This window comes from Dermacentor albipictus, chromosome 5, assembly GCF_038994185.2.
Source record: "Dermacentor albipictus isolate Rhodes 1998 colony chromosome 5, USDA_Dalb.pri_finalv2, whole genome shotgun sequence".
Lineage (NCBI taxonomy): Eukaryota > Metazoa > Arthropoda > Arachnida > Ixodida > Ixodidae > Dermacentor > Dermacentor albipictus.
Genome location: NC_091825.1, coordinates 98,050,363 through 98,071,665, shown reverse-complemented (window position 1 = coordinate 98,071,665; position 21,303 = coordinate 98,050,363). Strand labels below are relative to the sequence as shown.

General features: G+C 48.2%; 1 protein-coding gene across 2 annotated transcripts in view; it reads right to left on the bottom strand.

The window, feature by feature from the left end:
* Nucleotides 1–347: 347 nt before the first annotated feature.
* Nucleotides 348–21,303, bottom strand: part of LOC135917278 (uncharacterized) — a 57,000-nt gene continuing 36,044 nt past the window's right edge. Inside the window, exons 2-3 of one of the 2 annotated variants that reach the window (XM_065450831.1) lie at nucleotides 2,909–3,075; nucleotides 348–1,939 (exon numbers count right to left, since the gene is read on the bottom strand). In XM_065450831.1, the coding sequence (XP_065306903.1) occupies nucleotides 689–1,939; nucleotides 2,909–2,920 (1,263 nt within the window). In that variant the 5' untranslated portion in view covers nucleotides 2,921–3,075 and the 3' untranslated portion in view covers nucleotides 348–688. The remainder of the gene's footprint in view (nucleotides 1,940–2,908; nucleotides 3,076–21,303) is intronic. The other variant, XM_065450830.1, reaches the window with a different exon arrangement.

The following is a 21,303-nucleotide window of genomic DNA, read 5'->3' as shown; positions in this document are numbered from 1 at the left end:
GTATCTATAAATATACCCGCCGTGGTTGCTCAGTGGCTATGGTGTTGTGCTGCTGAGCACGAGGTCGCGGGATCGAATCCCGGCCACGGCGGCCGCATTTCGATAGGGGCGAAAACACCCGTGTACTTAGATTTAGGTGCACGTTAAAGAACCCCAGGTGGTCGAAATTTCCGGAGTCCTCCACTATGGCGTGCGTCATAATCAGAAAGTGGTTTTGCCACGTAAAACCCCATAATTTAATTTTTTTATCTATAAATGTATGTTGTATGTTTGTATGATTTGGTCCTCAAGCAGCTAGCTCGGGCCTCAGAAAGAAAAGCACGGTACTTTGTGTTGTCGTACAAATTTTATTTCCTGGTTTCCTCGTCGCCACACACGGTGGCTACGAGGCAACTACCACGCGTCGACGACTCGAACGCATCGCACAACTTCATTGATTTTGATACGAACGTATTTGCATCGTAGAAGTGGCTTTATTAACAGCGTCAATCGGTGTGCATGTTCCAGACACCCAGGGGCTAAAAAATGTGAGCTTGGTATTTACAGCGAAGGAATGAGATGTCAGGCACAGTACAGTGAATGTCCAGCATATTTCGAGTCCATAAGGAGCGCAGGCCGACGGGTTGAGACAGTGTGCGAACATGCTACGCCGGTCGCCGATCAACGGCGCCCTTAGACTTGCAACGAGTTATCTCTCCTGGATGTGGATGTAGTGAATACTCTCTTCGCCGTTTCCCAAGCCCTGGCCGACCTTTCTGACGTCCTCTTCCTTGTGCAGCTCCACCACCTCGTAGTTGCGGCGCCCGAGACCCGCAGAGACCTTGTTCACCGGAAGCTTGAACCACTCGCCGTTCTTGCCCTGCTCGACCAGCGTGATGGTCTCGCCGACCTGCTGCTTGCGCTTGGGCTCGAACACGGCCTGCTTGATCACTTTCCTGGGGAGCTTGCTGCTCTGGCTGGCGTAGTAGACGTCGTCGGCCGGCAGGTTCTTGGGCAGCGACGAGACGCCGGTCTTCTGCGGCAGCTGGTGTTGTCCCCTGCGGCTGCCGTGGCCGCGTCCGCTGGGTCTCGGCGGCTGAGCGAAGCGAAAGTGCGAAGCCAGCTTCGGAGGCCGAATCGGGAGTGGCAAGGTCTGCTGTCCGGCGGACTGCTGGTCCGCTGGTGCTGGAGCGGCCGACCGCCACGGAACCAGAGGTGTGTGAAGGTCTCGCTTGGGAAGCGGCACTGGGTGCGATGTGGAGATGCTGAACGAGGTCTTGACGCCAGGCTGCGACTGTGGGTTCTTCAGAGGCGCTTGGTGGTTCTGGTGCTGCTGGGGCTGCGTGGGAATCGGGAACACGGGGACGGCTGGCCTCCAGGCTGGCTTCTGGTAGGGAGGCAGCGGCGGCAGCGAGCCTGGTTGTGGCTTGTCGTTATTATTGTTCTTACCGGCGACACTGTTTCCGTTGTTATTGTTGTTATCGTGGTTGTTGTTTTGGTTGTTTCCATTATTGTTATTGAGGTTGATATTGTCGTTGTTGTTCGTAGCACCGCGTGGTGTGATATGGTCCATCTTCCAGGGAATTATTGGGATCTGCAGTCCGATGGGAGGGAAGCATGGGTTCTGGGGCGGATACGGCATATGATGCATACCAGGACCCATGTGTTTCCCGCCGACCCATATACCAGCCGGGAGCTGGTTCCGATGGGAGTACTCGGCGATGATCTGGCGCACAATTTCAGAGACCTGTCGGTGCAGGTTGGGGTCGGTACCGACAAGGTTTTCGGCGGGCGACTGGTTGTGCTGTGCGGGCCTAGAGGGACCCATGTGCGGAGCCTCGCTGGCGTCCCAGATGAACGACTCCACCTGGTCCAGGTCATCCACGTCATAGTCGAAGCTCCTCTCGGCGCCGGCGGCCACAAGGATGACCAAGAGTAAATAGGCCGAGCGGGCGCGAGCCTGCAATGGTGAAAGGATGGGTTCATGCATTACGTTTACGATGTGCCGAAGAAAGAGTGAAAAATGCTTGTTGACCATATGTGTACAAGTACATCCGATCATGAAGGAAAAATTCGCCAATCGAAACGTTTGAATAGGAAGGAATACGAAGGTTGGAAGACATCGCCTGACAGTTAAATGACTGTCGGTATTCGCGTCCCTGGAGCTAAGCTGTTGCGTTCGCTTCTTGATTCGTATGATTTTTGTAACTGAGTTGTCCCGACCGCATTACATTGATTTACTTACTGCTACTACCCACTACTCATACTACACATGTCGGCGTTGGCCGTTCATTCGCTAGCAAGCCGTAAGCAAAGCTTACTTCAATCGTACAAGTGAACTATCCTAGCAAACCTTATTGACCGCAGTACATAATGACAGTAATATAGCGACAGAGCTGTAGCAGAGCTATGCAAGCGACGATCTGTACATAAGAAAGGGCAGTGTCATTGCATGCATCGTATACCGCTTGCTGCATTTTGCCCTGCTAAAACTGCCATAATGGTTTTGTTATTTTACATTACTGCTATGACTCGTTATATGAGACATTTTGTAGTCTGCAGCCCAAGAATAACCTGCCTATAAACTGATACAACATCAATATTTCGGCACCACTGGTCTTCAACCATTAAAGCGCTCGTACGTGTACCCAAACGCTGTGCAATCCGAAACTTCAAGGTTGCGCTTTCTAAGTACAACTTCATTTTATGGAATTATAGGCGAAATTATGAAATAGAGAATGAATAAGTCCAGCGATGAACACCATGTCGGAATAAGAGCTATAGCCATCCGGATTACCGTTTCGCATGTAGCCATTCGCTAACATTCAGTCGGAACTTCCAGTGTTGACACTTTGCCGTTCAGCGAGTAAGAGCAAGGGAAGCTGCGCTACCATCGAAGTCGCTTCACTGTCCCTAGACGCGCACTTACCACAGGACTCATGTCTTTTGACGAGTTTCTCCGAGGTCGACGAGGAGCCGCTCGGTGGATATCCAAATCCAGAGGTGTCGCGCCGGGAACTTGGCTAGCCGCGTACCGTCGCCGTCGTAACTCCAGGGAATGCTCGCTGCTTGTGCAGAGATCTCGTGTCTGTGGGACTGCACACACACCGACTGCGACTTTCGGATCCGTCGGGGTGACTTTTATGCCAGCCCAGAAGCCATGGATGGCCAACGTGACCGAGGCGGGAAGGGGAAGGTCGAGGAACAACAGCTCGGCGTGACAGCTCACGGTTCGCAAGCGTCGCCTCCGAGGGAGAAGGCGCGTGCGGTTGACACGGATGGAGGAGACGCGTGGTCGGGATTCGCGTGCACGTTGTCTGCGCGCCGTGGGACTAGCGTCGTTTTCGCGGGGCTTCCGTGGACCAGATACCCGTGGCGCTTTGCCGCGGAGCCTCACATTTGGCCCAACGTGACGCCCCCGGAGACCGAAAGGAGAAGGACCCGCACACGCACGTGTACGGGGCGTACGACGGACCGCGGCGAAGACGCCACGGGCCCCGCAGAGAAGCTGCATGTGAATCGTGGGCGGCGCACGGAGCCACGAAGCTACTACACGTGCGATCAGACAGAGAAGCGAGAAAAATCGTGGAGAGAAAAAAACCAGAGAGAGATGACAACAACGGGAATCGCAAACAGCGGTGCTCCTCACGCGTACTCGCGCCCCAGGGGACCCGCGGCCCGGCGTCTGGCGCGGTGAAACAGTGGGTTGTGCGTGACGTAACCGAGGCTGAGGCGTCGGTGACGAGTATCGCAGGGGAGGCTAATTACGAGGTGAAAGGAAAAAAATAATCTTAGAAAAAAAAACAGCGTGAATGCGTGAAACAGCGTGAATCTTTCTCTCTTTTTCTTTCGATAATTTTTAGATTTGTTGGTAGTATCTGCATTTCTCAGTTTGTGGCTGATTCTCCCGTAAGGTACGTGAAATGTTTTCGTTCTCGACCTTTGTAAGAGCCTGCGGAATTAGTGGGAAGCCGACAGATAGAAAAAGAAAGAATGAAAACAGTATAACAACCACTCAATCATCTATTACACTTCTCAACTATATTGTTTATTCAGTTATTTATTGTTTCTTTTATGATTCAGAATGCTAATTAAAAATTTTAAGTTCTTTCTAAGATCCAGATTCTTGGCGACCCCAGCAAAAAGTCTGCATTTTCAATCAACAAACAAGACCCCCACATTGCCAACCAGAAGACATCTCAACCATCTCGAAACAAGAAAAACAAATTTGTTAAGCTCAAGGCATCACATAGTTTATGTCCCCGTTATCTCTTTAAAAAAAAATACCGTTGATGCCAAGTCCCTTAGCTGTGATTTCGCTTTGTGGTGGAACAGCCTTTATATAATATTCATTTTCTATTTCTCCTAACCTCTTTCCGTTCTGCAAATGTACCTTCTCTTCGTATTTTTCTTTATAGATATTAATTCATCGCCTGCGATACATTAGTGCTGCAGGCATGTCATTATTTTTTTCAATTATTTTATATAGGGCCAATACCATTTTATGTAAAGTACGCGCGCAATGTCTTAAATCAACATTAACTTTACCCGCCGTTGTTGCTTAACGGTAGCGGTTTTGGGCTGTGAAATGTGAAAACACCCGTTTACTTCGATTTAGGTGTACGTTAAAGAACCCCAGGTGGTCCAAATTACCGGAGTTCCCCACTACGGCGCACCTCATAATCAGATCGTGGTTTGGGCATGCAAAACCCCATAATTGAATTTTTCATTTTTTAACAGCAACTTTACCCAAACAATGCGTGGGGAATGAACTCGAACAACATCCCCACGTGACCTCAGACCTTGTCTTTTTGTTACGTTCATTGCGTGCCTTGATGTCTTGCGAAAGACGCCAAATCGGAGGATCCGGTATATCCTCTTACAGAAACTGCACTAAATTGGATCTTCAGGCCGTCTTCGTCTGCACGTGAGCTGAGCAAGCTATATGAACGTGCCTAACGCACGTTCAACAAGGAAGCTATTTCGGGGAGCTGTGTCGTCATCGAATAAACGTGCCCTGCTTTGAGTGTGGGAGGCATTCTGTTACGGCTCACACCATTATAGCTGCACCACATGCAGACGCGATGAATTCGGAGCGCAGACGTGCTGCTTGCGGCCAACTTGTTCGTGTCGATTGCGGGTCTTTGCTTTGACCAAGAGGCAAGGAAACCTCATCATTTTCAGCCCTCTTGGAAAAAAAATTAAGGTTGTCGGTGGAAACCGGAGAGCGAAAACGAAGAATAGCTCAGCGCCTGTTCTTTACCTGCAGAACTGACGATATCTATCAATATTTTGAAACTGCCACCAAAACAGAAGGAAAAACCTTTGACAGTGGTCGCTGTTTGCCTGCCTGGAGCCAAACTATGCCTATTGTCGTCATTGAAACGAGGTAATCGAATCCAAATCAAATCAAATTTTCTTAATTCAAACTTATACAATGACAAGATGGATATGACGTACAGGGCCCGTAGCCAGTGACTGTATTGACATTGCCTGACTGGATTATAGAGATTATTGCGATCAGGCGATAAATCAGGGCAACGAGCCAGGTCAGCGCAAAATCTAAACGGTCTAAAAGCTACTGCTTGGCACTGATGTTATGTTGCGATGGGCCTTCACAATTACTCATATATATATATATATATATATATATATATATATATATATATATATATATATATATATATATATATATATATATATATATATATATATATATATATATTAACGGGGGAAAAGGGGGGGGGGGGCTAGAGACATAGAGGTAAAGAGATAGCTGTTGAGAAGGGCATCGCGCACAAAAATTATCCGGCTTATAAGCAATGCTACTTCCTGCTCTGAACTCCTTTACTGCGCCTACTGCGATCTCTCACAGCAGACACTGCCAATTGCTTGCTTGAACCTTAAAGTAATAACGCTGTCTCTTCAAAATCATCTTCTTTGTAATGCCTACACACACGCAAAAAAGGAGTTATTTTTATTCCGATACAGTACTACTTGCTGTGCTCTCCAATATATGTGCGCATACGCCACGGTAGTAATAGAATTAACGAAATATTTAGTGCCCTTTTACTCTGTGAAGAACGATTACCGGCGAAGCTGTATTGGGATGACTATATTGACAACTATCTTGATTTATATGGTTATTGCTATATTGATTGAATTAAGACACACACATGTGACTTCATGGTTTTTATCGTCTTTATTTCGTCTCATTCGTTACCACAGTGACCATACTTTTGTGGTAGCTGTGGTGCACCGAGATAAGTTATACTGCAATGCTAGAGACATTCACGCCAAAGGTTAAATCAGTACACGACCGGTGACGCTTGGTCGGCACATTGACGTCCGTGCAGCACTCAATTCCAAACCGTTCCAACAAGAAGGATACAGTCCACTTGCCGTCGGGGCGCGCTAGGTCCACGTTAAATTCGACCATTGGTTGGTACACTATTGCGTTTTATCATGCTCTTCGAACCTCCGATGGGAGCGAAGAAGCACCGCCATCCCACGTTTTACATATGGCCATGAAGGTCATGGGTCAAAACATGGTCGATAAGATGACAACACTCAGAGCGACCGCCGCGATTTGTTTTTGTCAACATCTCGGGCACATTTTTTTTATCCAGATCCTAGCCACAGACAGCTTCGCTGTAAAAGGGACGTCAAATAAACGTATGCATTCCAGCGGTGAAGGCATTTTTGTGCTTCTTGAGAACTACGGGCTTGTGTGAACCTCTGTGACTATAAGTGCAATTACTATTCGCCCACACGCGTCAGCGAACTCACCACTAATTTGCTTCTTTCCTTCCCTCCTCTCTCTCCCTGTCATCCTTTTTCCCCTTTCCACTCCCCCGGTGTAGGGTACCCAATCGGACGTTGTTCTGTTTAACTTCCCTGCCTTCTGTTTTTCTTTCCCTCCCTACTACTTTTTCAATAGATCATCGCTAAAGCCCTCTCCACTTTTATTTCACACGGGCAACAAGCGATATATATGTGTGTGCTTTTGCTTTCTTAATTTTCAGGCTTAAGACCCTTTAGGCTATTTAGGCAAAACACACTGAACATTTAAGATTTCACGAACCACATGTCATCTCAGGTACTTCCAAAACTGGTCTGAGGGGTGAAGCAAGGCGTCTTTTAAAACAGTCATGTTCCTTGTCCATGATTTGGTTTTTCGGCTTCAAGGTGTAAAGATATATAGACATTGTGGTGTCCAAAAAAAGACATCGCACGAGTCAGAATTTCTTAGTTAACCATTGTGAGCATGTACATCTGTTCTTTACCTGAACTTTCTTTCTGTTTAATATGCAGGTAGGTTCGATAACGGAGTGGGGAATAGTCGTAGTTGGCCTTATCTTCGTAATGCGTGTAACGTTCGACCTCCTGGTTTAACCGCGGCCCTGTCATCCTCGGAAAACAACAGAACACGTACTATTTAGTAAAAAAAAAAAAAGAAAAGAAGCGTCGGTGATTGCCAAACGTCCGCTGCATCCACCAACGGAACCGCTTTCTCTGCGAGCAATTTTCCACCGCAGCGCCCTCGGCGCATTCTAATATGGAATAGGCGTAGTTTCATTCATTCATTCATTCATTCATTCATTCATTCATTCATTCATTCATTCATTCGGCGAGCAAAGCGCCCGTACCCTTCGTCGACGCATGAATGCTGGACGCGCACACACGCGCACTTTTGGTTTTGTGCGAGATCCGCGTCAACGCGCCTCGGGCACGCGGAAAGCCCCGCCAAGCGGCCTTGCTCCTTGGGAGACGCGAGAAGCGTGCGCGCTCGAGGCCGTTTTCACCGGAACGGACAAGACGGCGGCGACAATGGGAGACTTGCGCGAGCGCGCTCGGAATGCGGGTCGCCCGGCGCACGCCGCCGCCACGGTGACACGTTTTCAATGTCGAGGCCGCGCGCGTGTCCTTCGCGTCGTCGTCTTCGTCGCGTCGCCGAGTCAACGCGCCTCTCTCTCTCTCTCTCTCTCTCTCTCTCTAAGAGACAGGAGAAATCTCGGCATCACATCCCCCAGTATGCTCCCCTGTGTCATCGCCTCGTTCCTTTTCTCTCTCTCTCTCTCTTGTTCTTCTTCTTTTTTTTTTTTCTCCGTAGTGGCTAGACGCTGCCGCTCGAGGAGGAGAACGCACGGCCACTCTTTCGTGAATTCAATCTTGACGGATAGTTCAAAATGCACCAGTGTGATTTCGCCAAATCTTTGATGTTACAAGTTGACAGGTAAAAGTAGTCTTTCAAAACTCTATTTCTCTCTCTCCATCTCTATTTCTCTCTCTCTCTCTCTCTCTCTAGGTAAGAAGGGGTAATATTGCAGTACGGACGCTGGCAGCTGATCAAGAGCAGTTAAATAGATTAACCGCGCATGGAACAGGACGAGATGGAAAGGAGGACAAACGAAGCACTGTTCGTTGTTCATTGCGAATATCCTTAGAAGTTAAAGCTTGGCAAGTCGTGTAATGTGGAGAGCGAGTAATCTCCAGCGTATTGACTGTGTGACTGAAAATTTGACTTTCCGTGTCGCTTCACGCCTAGTAGACTTGGCAGTCTGCGCCGGCGAATTCACCGCCTGAGCGCCCGTCTCTTCGCCGGTCACTCAGATGTGTTGCCTCGTGTCCATCAAATCAGTGTCACGTAAAACAAATCATAGTTTCGCCGTAAGGGCGAAGCAATGAATGCGATAGCAACGTGTTTGAATATTACACGCTAAGACTCGTAGCTGTAGTCACCTATATGAACTGAAGTAAACGTTTAAGCTGACTAAGCAAAAGCGAGCTGTTGTACTAGGTGTGCTCTGTTTGAATTCTGCCATCGGACAATTTCATTTCTGTTTATTACATAAAGCCGACGTCTTTCTTAGCGACCTTACCACCACTTTTTCGTATCGGCTGTGTTTCAAACCTCGTTACTGGGCCGACAACTGAGGCAGTGCGCAGCCGCGCCAATAAAATTACATTGTTTCCAGGTTTGAGCTCTGTTATTGTTTCGCACTTTCAATATGTAAATCTGAGAAGGTTTAAGATAAAAGGCATGCGCTGTTGGTGTTTTGCTTCATGGCGTTTGCTTGTGGGCTGTCATTCTAAAAATTCTGAGGAATAATTTTCTCATGAATGTAAGACCTGGTATGAGCAACTTTAGTGATGAAATGGTGTGGCAATGTAACCCGCATACACTCACATGCCATATAGTACGGCATGGCATATGGCATACACATAACTAAATATACAAGGCACCTCATGGCTACAGCGACGGCGAAAAATTCGCTTGGTGTGCCCGCCTAATTGCTTTCGCAATAAAATGCGAGCAGAAAGTTCAATACCTCCTTGCGAATGCGAACTATCCTTGGTCCCTAAGAAAAACTCGGTGTGGTACAGATAGCATGAGGAAATGCCCTTCTTTTGAAGGTGTGAAATATAATCGTCTCCTTTCTTCAGTGGATCAGCAGCGCGTAGCAGATAAAATGTTCTGCGTCATGCACTCTGCGCAAAACGGCAACCGAGCTTGATCGTTCAGCCAGGAACATCCATGCTGGAATGTTACCCCAGTCCCGCTCGTTATCGATAAAACACGGTAAAGCGGGCTTCTGTGTGGCTAACTCCCTTCTCAATGCAGAGCAAGCATGGCTGTGTCCGAAGCTATTGGTAGTGATGATGAACTGCCTCCTTATGAATGTGGTAGATTGTCGGTCCTCTCCCTTTTAGGTATTTAGAGTGCTTCGTCTGCGAGGGCACCTGGTCTTTCGTTGCCCAGTAAAACCAATAAAAAGACGTAGAGCAAGGGAGAGACGTTACAGGCGCTGACAACTGGCCAGAATCTGTTGCGAGACGGTGGTAAACAATGAAATGAGCCTGATTTATAGTGATAAGGATCGAGCGGTGCGCTGTTCGTGATTTACATAGGAATGATAAATTTATATTAGCAAAGAAAGTCTAAAACAAAAACAAAACAAAAAAACGAGTAATTGGTGCGAACTGGTGGTGAAGCCTGGGCACTTCGTATGTCGTATGTGAGATTACTGCACGAAAGTCGGCTGTTACTAAGTACCGCAAACTTATTGCTTAAAACTGCAGTTCGTATATTATTAAGCTTTTGCGCTTTATTCTACGCCTATTACGAAGTGAACAAAGTCCACCGTCTAAGGAGCGGCTCCCTTAATGTATGCGGTGGCGCACGGGATTGGTTTTGTACGCACGCGAAATTCTGAACCCGCGTGCAGGCTAAAGTCCTTCATTCGAGCTCGCCTAGGTATTCCAGAGAAGACATGCCTCGGAAATCAAAAGCGCACACGTGGCTACGGCTACAAGCTGAACTGTGTGTCACCTGTAAAAGCGTCGTTTCGCTTTAGAGAACTTAACCGGGCTTGGCTAAAAAACGCTCTTGACTTGTTAATGACGTAAGCTGTTGTGCAGGAAAGCACGAAAGCGCGCGGCTATTATTGTAGAAATAATTTAACACTTCGGAAAACATGAATCGCACGAACATCGGCTTGATAAACAAAATAGTACTTTCTTGCAGCTACGACCGCACTTGTCATTTGCCTGTCACCAATCCCGGCTTATAATCGCTATTGTGCTCACCTATCACTGTTTCGAGTCTGATTTCAGTGAACGACTACGTTCTCACTGCAGATAGAAAATGTTTGACTAAAAAATATTGCACGACGTTTTTCGCGTTACCACTGCGTGATTCGACGCTCTGATTGATAAGCTTTCCACTGCATCAAAAAAATGGATACCATAAAAATTGGTTGTACATCCCTTTGAAACACGGAGATATTATAGTCAAATGCCTGATATGCTACTCCAGATGATTAGGGTGAAATATGCAATAAAGCTAAATAGAAAACAATAAAAGAAGAAAAAGAAAGAGAAATGAATAAAAATTATCCGTAAATAGATATAATTAGTATGTATTAGTAATATTATGCAGAAGAAAAAGATAAAGTTCAAGGAAACAAGAATTCAGTATCGCCAGTCAATCTTCAGAGTCTGTACAAGAGTACATTTACGCAGGTCAATTACTCACCGGAGACCCTGATCATGAGAAGGAAATTTACACAAGAATAAAGATGGGCTGGATTGCATACGATAGGCACTACCAAATCCTGACCGGGATCTTACCACTGTCGTAAGAAAGAAAAGTGCACAATTATTGCATTATACGGGTGCCAACATATGGGACAGAAATTTGGAGTTTAAGAAAGAAGCTCGAGAACAAGTTAAGGACCACGCAAAGAGCGATGGAACGACAGATGTTAGGCGTAACGTTAAAAGACGGGAAGGGAGCTGTGTGGATCAGAGAGCAAACGGGGATAGCCGGTATTCTAGTTGACATTAAGAAAAAAAAAAGAAAGATGGAGCTGGGCGGGCCATGTAATGCGTAGGGTAGAGAACCGGCGGACCATTAGAATGGGTGCCATGGGAAGGGAAGCGCAGTCGAGCACGACAGCAAACTAGGTGCTGTGATGAAATTTGAAAAATTTGCAGGCGCAAGCTGGAATCAGCTGCCACAAGACAAAGGTAATTGGAGATCGCATGGAGATGCCTTCGTCCTGCAATGGACATAAAAATAGGCTGATGACGACGATGATTATCAAATTAACAGAAGAAAAGCTGCAATACATTCATGCATAACAGAAAGACTAAAAACACCATAAACAAAGAAACATGAACAAAAGAAGAGAAAAATAAACTAAACAGCAGAAGGTATCCACTCAAACGGGTATATGCATTGTTTCCCTTCTTGGTACTTGCGCGCAGAGTCTATAGCTTCTAATTGTACTTTTCTGTCACTGTTTCCATCTCTTGAGCTCCCTAGTATTGTGCAGGCAAGGTTTTCATATTCAGGAGGTAAAGTGGTAACAACGTTCTCAGAACTATGGTCCCAATGTAACAAACATACAAGCCGTAGATCCGAAATGTAGGCAAGTAGCCAAGTCGCGACTAAATGACAGGCACAGGCATTGACGCCTGCGCCACTCAAGGCGAATATTTACCAATTACTTGGAAGTCGCAACCTGTAGTGCTGCTCTTTAACATTATGCGATGCTCATAATCAAGTACTGTAACCATGAGTAAGCTGTTCCCATAGTGCAAAGTATGTGCACCATTCGGTGTTACTCTCACAGTTGACTGTATTACAGCGATGCCCAACTCACATTGATGCAAAAGCTGTTCCAGTAGGATAAAAGTCAACGTTCTTGTAGTTAAGGCGTCCCAAAGCAGCCAGATGAGAAGGTTAACAGAACCTTGCGACCGTAGTGCCGGTAATCAACGGGAGTCCCTATGCAAGCCCGAGCAACAGCAGCTTTCAACTGGTGTCATTCAATAAAACTTGGTGCTGGGCTAGTTGGTGATGCATTCTTTAAAACTGATGGTAGCGTTAAAAGGGACAGACACACGGTGAAAAAACGACACGACGACATCGAGGGAACGCTCGTCGTCATTACCTAGGAAATTTCGTCAAGGACTGCCCATGCTGACTGAAATCAATCCAGCCCGTTTGTATACCTGAACTCGTGCAGAGAAACTTACGAGTGTTTAGGCGCCATCAACAGCGAGGACAAGCAAATGGATGCACACAAGCGCCGTGTGTGTGTACCCATGTGCTTGTCCTCGTTGTCAGTGCGCGTAAACAATCTTAAGTATTACCCACAAGGCCGAGCGTCAACGCTGTGTAGAGAAGCTGCTAGGAGTTATAAATTACACATAAAAAATATTCTAGTTGAGCAGACGATCACCTCACTTTCAACGGACTGTTCACCGAATCTAAAGGTATACGGAACGAGACCTCCGAAACATCGCAGTCAGTCGATAACGCCACATTATAGAAGAGCAACGGGAGCCAAACAGAAACTCGAGTGCACTAACTCCTTCAGAAACAATCGACGTTGACAATAATACCGGCCAGACACTTGCGGTAGCACTCCCGGAATAAACACCGCAAATAATTTCGCATCGACTACGAAGCAGAATGCCGTACACTTATAGAACGCCAGCCACCGTGTTTGACGACGCACTTTCACACAGCAGGAGCGCGAACTGAACGTTGCGAAGGCGCGCACATCTGTGGGGAAGCAGGGCGTTGAGGGCGAGGGCGGGGGGTCCAAGCGGACGTTTAATTAACCTCGTAAATTAATCAGCGCTGTCGCCGTGGCGTCGGCTGTCGAGCGGGAGGACGCTCGCCACCTGCCCCCCGTCCCCGAGCCTTGCGGCAAGGCCCTCGAGTCTCCTCCGCACACGCAACCCCAGCACAGCCGCCGCCGCAAGGTCTGAACAGCTTTCCTATACGTGGCGACCGTCTGCTCTCCGTTTCTTCGCGGCTTGCCCGCCGCAAGCTGCTGTTCCGAATGGTGCGCTCCGACTACTTTCGTGCAATTGCGTTTCGTGCATGCGGGCTACCGGCATTTGCCCGCATGCCGCGCTTTAGCGGCGCCCCCTGTACCGAGAATCGTCGCGGCCTCCACCTCGAGACCTCCACTTGATGGCGGGAACAACGGCGCCCTGGTAATGAATCTCGGTGCCGAGTGCCTCAGCAGCGGCCAGCAGCGGACGTCTGCTGCCCCTGTCGGCTCCTCACACTGTGGTATACCCATTTCCCGCCAGCCAGATGGATGAAGTGTTTGTGGATCGTCAAGATTGTATAGCGGCTGGGGCAATGTTCCAAGTGTACACGTTCGCTTGGTTCGGCTTATACCAGGGTTGAACAAAAAAATCCGAAGTCATCTAAGCACTTATGAGTTGTAAATGCGAAAGCACTAATGTCCATTTGAATGCCGCTGAGCAGTCCTTCGAGATACGAGCTTGGCCAACAACTGCTAGAGAGCACAAGGCCGGTGCACTTCGATTCGTGACGTCATGCTACCTTACCAGACTGCCATAGAATCTAATGGGGACGCTCACGAGTAAGCCGCGGTGATTTTGACGTCACCACATTCGTCTCGCCGCGCTTGGCGATGGAAATTTCGGTCCAAGTAACATGACGTCATAACAAGGAGGGCACAGGCCCGCTATTTATGAGGTGCTGGTTTAGCACAGTGGGCAGGACACTCGGCTTTTGAGCGTGGGGTCGTAGGGTCGAAGCTCACTAGCACTAACGTTTTTCCTTCAGAATTTATTCTGTTACTTCATGCATTAATTCATTTATAGTGATTACCGAAGCGAAGTTCGAACGCAGGCGAGAGCTTGCGTGGACAAGGAACGCGCGGAGCAAGAGAGCAAGAGTGAGAGCGACGTGGCATCGTGGCCATGCCCTCACGAAACGCCTGGAGCGCCAGCCAAGCAGCAGATTTTCCCTTTCGCCCGCTCGGCTCCGTCGAGGCGCGCACGTGACGTGGCGTCGCAGCCAATGGGAATTTAGGTGCCATTTCGCTGCTACAGGCGCCTGCCTTTTCGCCAAATGGGCCATTTGATGCTTTCGCGTCGAAACAACGGTCGACGTAATTCGCAGCTTTCGTCGGCGACCCACTAGCTGCCAAGCTTCAAAGCATACGAGAAAGGATGGCAAGAATATTTTAGTGGGCACTATGCAAGCACACGCAATATCTGAGACAGTGAGAAGTGATAAACTTGAATAGTGAAGTACCCCATTGCTTACAAAGCCTGAGGTCGCTCCCAAATAATTAAATCGTGAAACAAGCAGTGGTGTCTTAAGTTCTCCAATTTGATTTCTTTCTCTTGTGCGCAGAGCGAACTCGAAGCCTAATTTTATAAGACAAAGTTGAAGGTCATAGAGCTGTTGCTCTCAGGTATTGCATGCAGAATGGCTCATACTGGATGATTCCCATGAATGTAAACTTAATATTTTTGCACTCGGACAGGCTTTCCGTGCTTTATGGTACATGATTCGTCCAAGAATGCGATGAGCATAGACTACTAGTACGTTTGTTGAAGACATTGATGATACGGGCAACGCAAGATCCCCTTATGCAGGGATAAGCGACATCAGCGTGATTCCGGTAAGATGGTGTACAGGCTGCGTTTAGGGATAAATACTATCGCGCCCATTCTCCGAAGCACTTTCTCAATTGCCACCAGCTGTCGCTTAAAAAGGGCCTCAGCGTCATTGTAGTTCTCCAAGGCACGCCCATCCCAACAGGCGACAACGGAGCCCTGGGAAGTCCGCCACGCCTTCGCGTTTGTTCCGGAATTACCCCTTCACGTCTCTATTTATTTTGGTTTCCGGCCCCTCGGCCAGCTTTTTTGGCATGAGTGAGCAAGCCATTACTCTTCGATTGTTGACCCAGAGTGGACACTCGGAAGGGAACGTCCAAACAGAACGGGGAGCGTCACTTCAATGCCTTATGGAGCGTCGGGAGAAGCCGTGACTGCCGAGAAGAGGGAAAACAGAGAAAGAAAAAATGTATAGACAGGAAGAAGGCGAGAATGCGAGTCCCACTGTAAACAGCCTCTGGTCCTCGCCAAATGGCGCGAGAGAACACAATGGCGGACGGAGGTGCACGAGCGTAAATAAACGCGACCAGCTAAGCCTCGAAAAGCTGATTTCGCGCGAACAGCCGTGCGCGTTCGAAGCCAAATCCTTGCTTATGCGTGCCACCTACGCATACAGCGGAGCGAGAGGAAAAAAAGAAGACAGAAGAAAGCAGAAATAGCAACAGCACAAGAAAAAGCAATGAGCCAAATGTGCAACGCAAAAGTGCGCGGACGAACAAAAGCAGGAAGATGGACAGGCCGGTGAAAAGAGCTCGCTCCTGCGAGTTCCGAATCGAGGGCTCCCCATACGTGCTCTTCCCCGCAGACTCTGTCCCCCATTGTATTTGCTCTTCCAAAACCCTTTTCTTCGTCCGTGACCGAGCGCCCAGCGTTGCTCTGACCAGCACGAATGGCCAGAGGTGTGGGGGGACGGCGACAACGCGTGAGAGTTGAACAATCAGCTGTACGGCGGGAGCGAATGCTTCCTTCGCTAGAAGTAAAAAATAAAGGAAGCTTTGCAGAGAAGCATCCTTTTCCTTCCCGTTTTCCTAGGAGCGTTTTTCAGGTGCCGTTGGGCACTCTGAGGAACTCGTGCAAGAAACAGCGAATGAAGAAACAGGAAAACACCTAACTCAAGAGAAGTAAAGCAAAGGTGACAAAAGCAACGAGGGCTTCCTCCGTCCTCCTTTTTTTTCTTCAGGCAATTCAGGAAAAAAAGGAGAGAAAGAGGGGGTTTGCGTGAGTAGAGAAGGAAGTAAGAAGGAAGTTGAAGGGGAAGTGGCCGCAGCGGGAGGTGGTGCACGGACTGAGCGGGAGTCGAGACAGCTGCAGAAAACGTAAATCTGTCAATGTTTCTTCCTCCTCCTTCCCCTCCCGCCACGGCTTCTTTGCACGGGACGGCCGGATAAGGGAGGGTGAGGGAAAAAGAAAAAGACTCGGGAGTCGACGCAGGGAGGCATCACCAACCGCTGCTGGCTCGCCACTGCACGTCAACTGTGCCTCGGGAAGCACTCGCTGCCCCCGCTTTATCTACGGCGCAAGAATACCGTGCTTTACGGCCTCGAGTCCCGAGTGTCATGAATGACTTCAACTAACGGAAAACCTGTTGCGCCCACCAAACGTTGAGTGCCTGCCGTTCAGACTAGTCTTAACCATTTCCTACCACTGCTGAGACCAGCAATGGGTTTGCGTTTACTTTGGCTCAATTCGTGCACGTGTTCGCGTGTGCAGTAACATTTCTGCGAGGAGCGTTAAACATTCTAAGTTGGGAAGTATTGCGCGTAGGGTAGAGCAGCATCGCTGTATATTGAAACAAATGAGTGAAAACCAAGAATATTAATAAATTGGGATAACAATATGCGAGAAACTGCATGAATGCGCCGTGGCTGGCAAAGGAACAAGCGTTAGCGGATGCTATTAAGCATCCTGAAGCAGCGAGTACTTTCATCTGGGCGAAACAGTTGAAGAAGACCCGAATAACCATGAAGCAGCATGTGTTCGTGCGCATTTCGCAGGCACCACAAGGTCATGAACGGCAATATCGTTTAAAAGAAAGATGCTTAAAGGTATGCTCTATCAGTACCAACCTATAGGATGCTGGAACTTGACGGATAACGAAAAGCATTGAATAAGATATATGGGGAAGACCTTCTTCCTGGGTACTAAACAGCTTGATAAGGACGATGAAGGCAAAATAAAATAATAATGGACGCCATGCTTGGCGTTGTCAGTTAAGTCTCTCACACGCACGTTTGTGTTGAGGTTAAAGAAACGCGTTTTAGAAAATTTCTAGGCTTGCTACGCTAGAGTATCGCTTTCTGCTTCTTACTGTGTGTGCGTTAATGCCTGCTTCGCTAAAGTAACTTTCACTGACATCCAGAGCAGCCATCAAAGGCTCGCGTAGCACAGAGAGAACGGCGATACTGAAGGATGGTGCTTTAGGTCCACTACGACTACAAAACACGCCGTAATAGAGGCTTCCGGGTGATTTAAATGCCTTTGTTCATTGATTTCGATCCTACAAGCTTCATTTCAAGAATAAAAGTGCGAATTTTTTTTTTGTTCGTACAAAGAAGAAAAAACCGTGTAATGACAGTTTAGAAGAACATCTACATTGGAGGATTAGTAGTAGCTTATTCATGATGATCGTAAGAAATCACTGCGCGAATGCAAAGAAGGGACACCATGAAGAAGACTCAGAAAGAATATAAGCCTTCCCTACAATAATTTGATGTGTAAAGCGCTAGCACACACACACACACACACACACACACACACACACACACACACACACACACACACACACACACACACACATATATATATATATATATATATATATATATATATATATATATATATATATATATATATATATATACATATGCTCGTCGGTCAGTAATATCTTCGCCGGCTATGACCGGAAAAACACGGGAGTTAGCAGTTCCGGACGTCCCGTTCGGCAGCATGGGCTACGACGCAAGGGTCAGCTGGAGAGAGGAGGGGGAGCCTAGTGGACCAGCGCGCGTCTATCCGTGCGTGTGCGTGTGTGCCGTTCGATTTTGCTCGGTTCCCCGCCCTTTCACTATGGTCCGTCAGAAGCCGAAACGGTGGGTAGAGAAAACGGGCCCCGAGCGAAACAACAACAAGGACAAGAAAATGACCCCGAAGGAGGGAGGAAAGGGGGCACAAGGAAGAGAGGTTACAGTAAGGCAGAAAGGATGAGATGACCAAGAAAAGAAGATTCATGAGGGGAGACGCACCGAGGGGCAACAGAGACAGCCCAGGGGAGACGGTCACAGTTTGCGTCCACCTTTGCTGCTTCCTTTCGCTATCCCGTCCCATCTCGGCGCAGCGGGAAGTCGAGCGACGGGACGGCCAGGTCGGGTTCCCGCGACGGTAGTACGTTCGCCCGCCGTTTGGGGGCCCGTCTCCTTTCACTCCCCTGCTGCTGCTGTTGTTGCTGCTGCTTCTAGCGTGGGATGGGGAGATAGGCATCTCCTCTTCGGTCCCGCTCAGCAGTGCGGTGGCCATTCGATTCCCGGGCCTTCAAGACTCTGTCGTTCCTTCAGTGCTCCTGCAGCCATTGCTCACTTGAAAGCCGCAGACGTCACCTTCCTTTTCCCGAGACGAAGTTCGCCTTCGCGCCACTTTGACTGGAAAACGTCTGGGGACGCTCGCTGGCCGTGAGAAAGAGAAAACAATGCCGCGTCTCTATTCCTCGCGGCCAACAAATAACCTGAGTAGCTGTGCCCCGTCGCTGTTGTCCTTTGGAGAAGAACGAGGGAGAGGTTCTCCCGTGTCGCCAGGCACCTGCAGTGTACCCTGTCGCGCTGAGATATTGCAGGGACGCTCTATGCGGGCACTGACTGACTGAGGCTGGTCCAGCTCGTATGTTGACGTTGGTCCTTTTATCTCTCGGAGTCGTTAGACTTCTAAAGTTGGACCCCTCGCGAGTCGAGCTCGTTAAAAGCTTCTTCCTGGAGTTGCGGGCTTCGGGCAAGAGTTTCGAGCCACTGGAGACGTGGCGGGAAGGCGCTACACCGTCAAGAATGTTGCAGATATGCGGCTTTTACGTTATTGTGTGCGTACACGGAACTCACTGGGTTAGCAGGGAAGCTCTTTCGCTTGCGCGCGAGGGCTGCTTCTTGTGAGCGCAAGGACTGGCGCCACGCATGAACCTGTCATCAGGGGTTGAAGCTTCGAACGTCAAAGAAGCTCCAGGTGGTCGTAATTATTCCGGACCCCTCCACCTACGGAGTGCCTCACAATCAGATCTATGCCTCTGTGTGTCTCCGCGCCTAACTTCTTCCCTGCCAACCTGAGTCGCCAGGTGGTCCATGGTGAAATGGGTCAAATAGGGCCGACTAGGGTTGCTGGAAATGTAACTTTAGGTACGGATGCTCTTCAACGAACATCCTTGATGCCAACCAACAATAACCAGAAGAAAGGGAGTTAACGGAGGGGCCCGATTTTTATTAATCATATTATAAGGAGCCAACAAACAAAGACATCAAGAACAACATAGGGGAAAGTAATTGTACTTACTAATTGATTTAAAGAAAAGATAAATTAATAGCAATGAAAGTGGATGAAGAAACAACTTTCCGCAGGTGGGGGACGATCCCACGTCTTCGCATTGCGCGTGCAATGCTCTAACCACAGGCTCGATGCGCATCGGAGTGAAGTGCGAAGCGCGAATGGCGCGACGGTTTGTTTGTTGGCAGGCGCGTTTAGTTTTCACATGTTTCTCCAGAGCATCGCACGCGTGGAATCGTCGCGTGGAATCGTCGCGCGGAAGACGTGGAATCGTCGCCCACCTTCGGCAGGTTGTTTTTTCACACACTTTCATTGTCATTAATTTATCATTTTTGTAATTCAATTAGTATGTACAATTAATTTCCCCTATGCTGTTCGTGGAGTCCTTGTTTGTTGGCTTCTTATGATACCACGAACAATAAGTTAGATTGATAATATCATTAATGTCGCCAATCATCGCTTAAGATGAATGCATGGCCAATTTTGTTTAATGCGATTAGCATTCCTAGGGTCCTCCATGGAATTTCTGAGGACTATCTATCTCATCTATCTATCTATCTATCTATCTATCTATCTATCTATCTATCTATCTATCTATCTATCTATCTATCTATCTATCTATCTATCTATCTATCTATCTATCTATCTATCTATCTATCTATCTATCTATCTATCTATCTATCTATCTATCTATCTATCTATCTATCTATCTATCTATCTATCTATCTATCTATCTATCTATCTATCTATCTATCTATCTATCTATCTATCTATCTATCTATCTATCTATCTATCTATCTATCTATCTTGTTGGCTTCTTATGATACCACCAACAATAAGTTAGATTCCTAATATCATTAAAGCCGCCAATCATCGCTTAAGATGAATGCATGGCCAATTTTGTTTAATGCGATTAGCATTCCTAGGGTACTCCATGGAATTTACAGGCCTCTGTCAGGGCCTTTCAGATGGGAATGGTGGCTCCCCAGGCCCTACGTATCATCCGAAGTGCCAAAGACATGAAACATCACTCTTTGGCCTGGTTCCCTGCGCACCTTGGAACCATTGAGGGTGCCTCGATCAACCCCAACGAGGAGGCGCACTCGGCTGCACGAGGTTTGACTGACCGTGCGCCGGGCAACGCGTCCTCTCCTGGGCGACCCGAGCCTCTCTGCTCGTACAACGAAATCTGCAAATACAATTATCTGTCAAGAAGAGTCCTACCTTCGCCGCACTCCTCGCTGTGCCGGGCCCAGGCAGTCACTCTCAGACTTCTACAAACAAGCACTTACCCGAGCCCCGCGGCGCTGCACACAATTTACCCCGAACAGTTCCCAAGCCCGGACTGCCCTCTGTGTGGTGATTATGCGGACTTCGAACATGTCCTGTGGGGCTGCGCCTCTGCCGGTCCCCCTTTCACTCACGAGGAAATGATGAAGCTAATTATGGCCCAGGATCCGACCTCTCAAATCCTGGCAGTCCAGAGGGCTCGCGACAGGGCCGTCAGGTTCCACCTGATGGTCCCCGAGTGGGCCTAGCCAGGTGGCGTGGAGTTTACTTACGCCTATAGTGGACAAAATAAAGTTGTTTCACTCACTCACTCACTGATCTCCTTACACTGATCTACTTTCTCTTTCAAGTTTTCTCTCCCTCCGTTCCGATAAACCTTAACATCGACCACTCTAAGCCCAAAACGCGTGGCTTCCGGAGTACATGATGGAGGAGTTTGGCGCCGAGCTGGCTTCCCTCGAGGTGGTACCCATGGTAAGGACCGGCAGTGTGCTCGACCACATCGTTGTCTGCAGAACCAGACATTTTAGACCTCACACGTACGCATCGTAC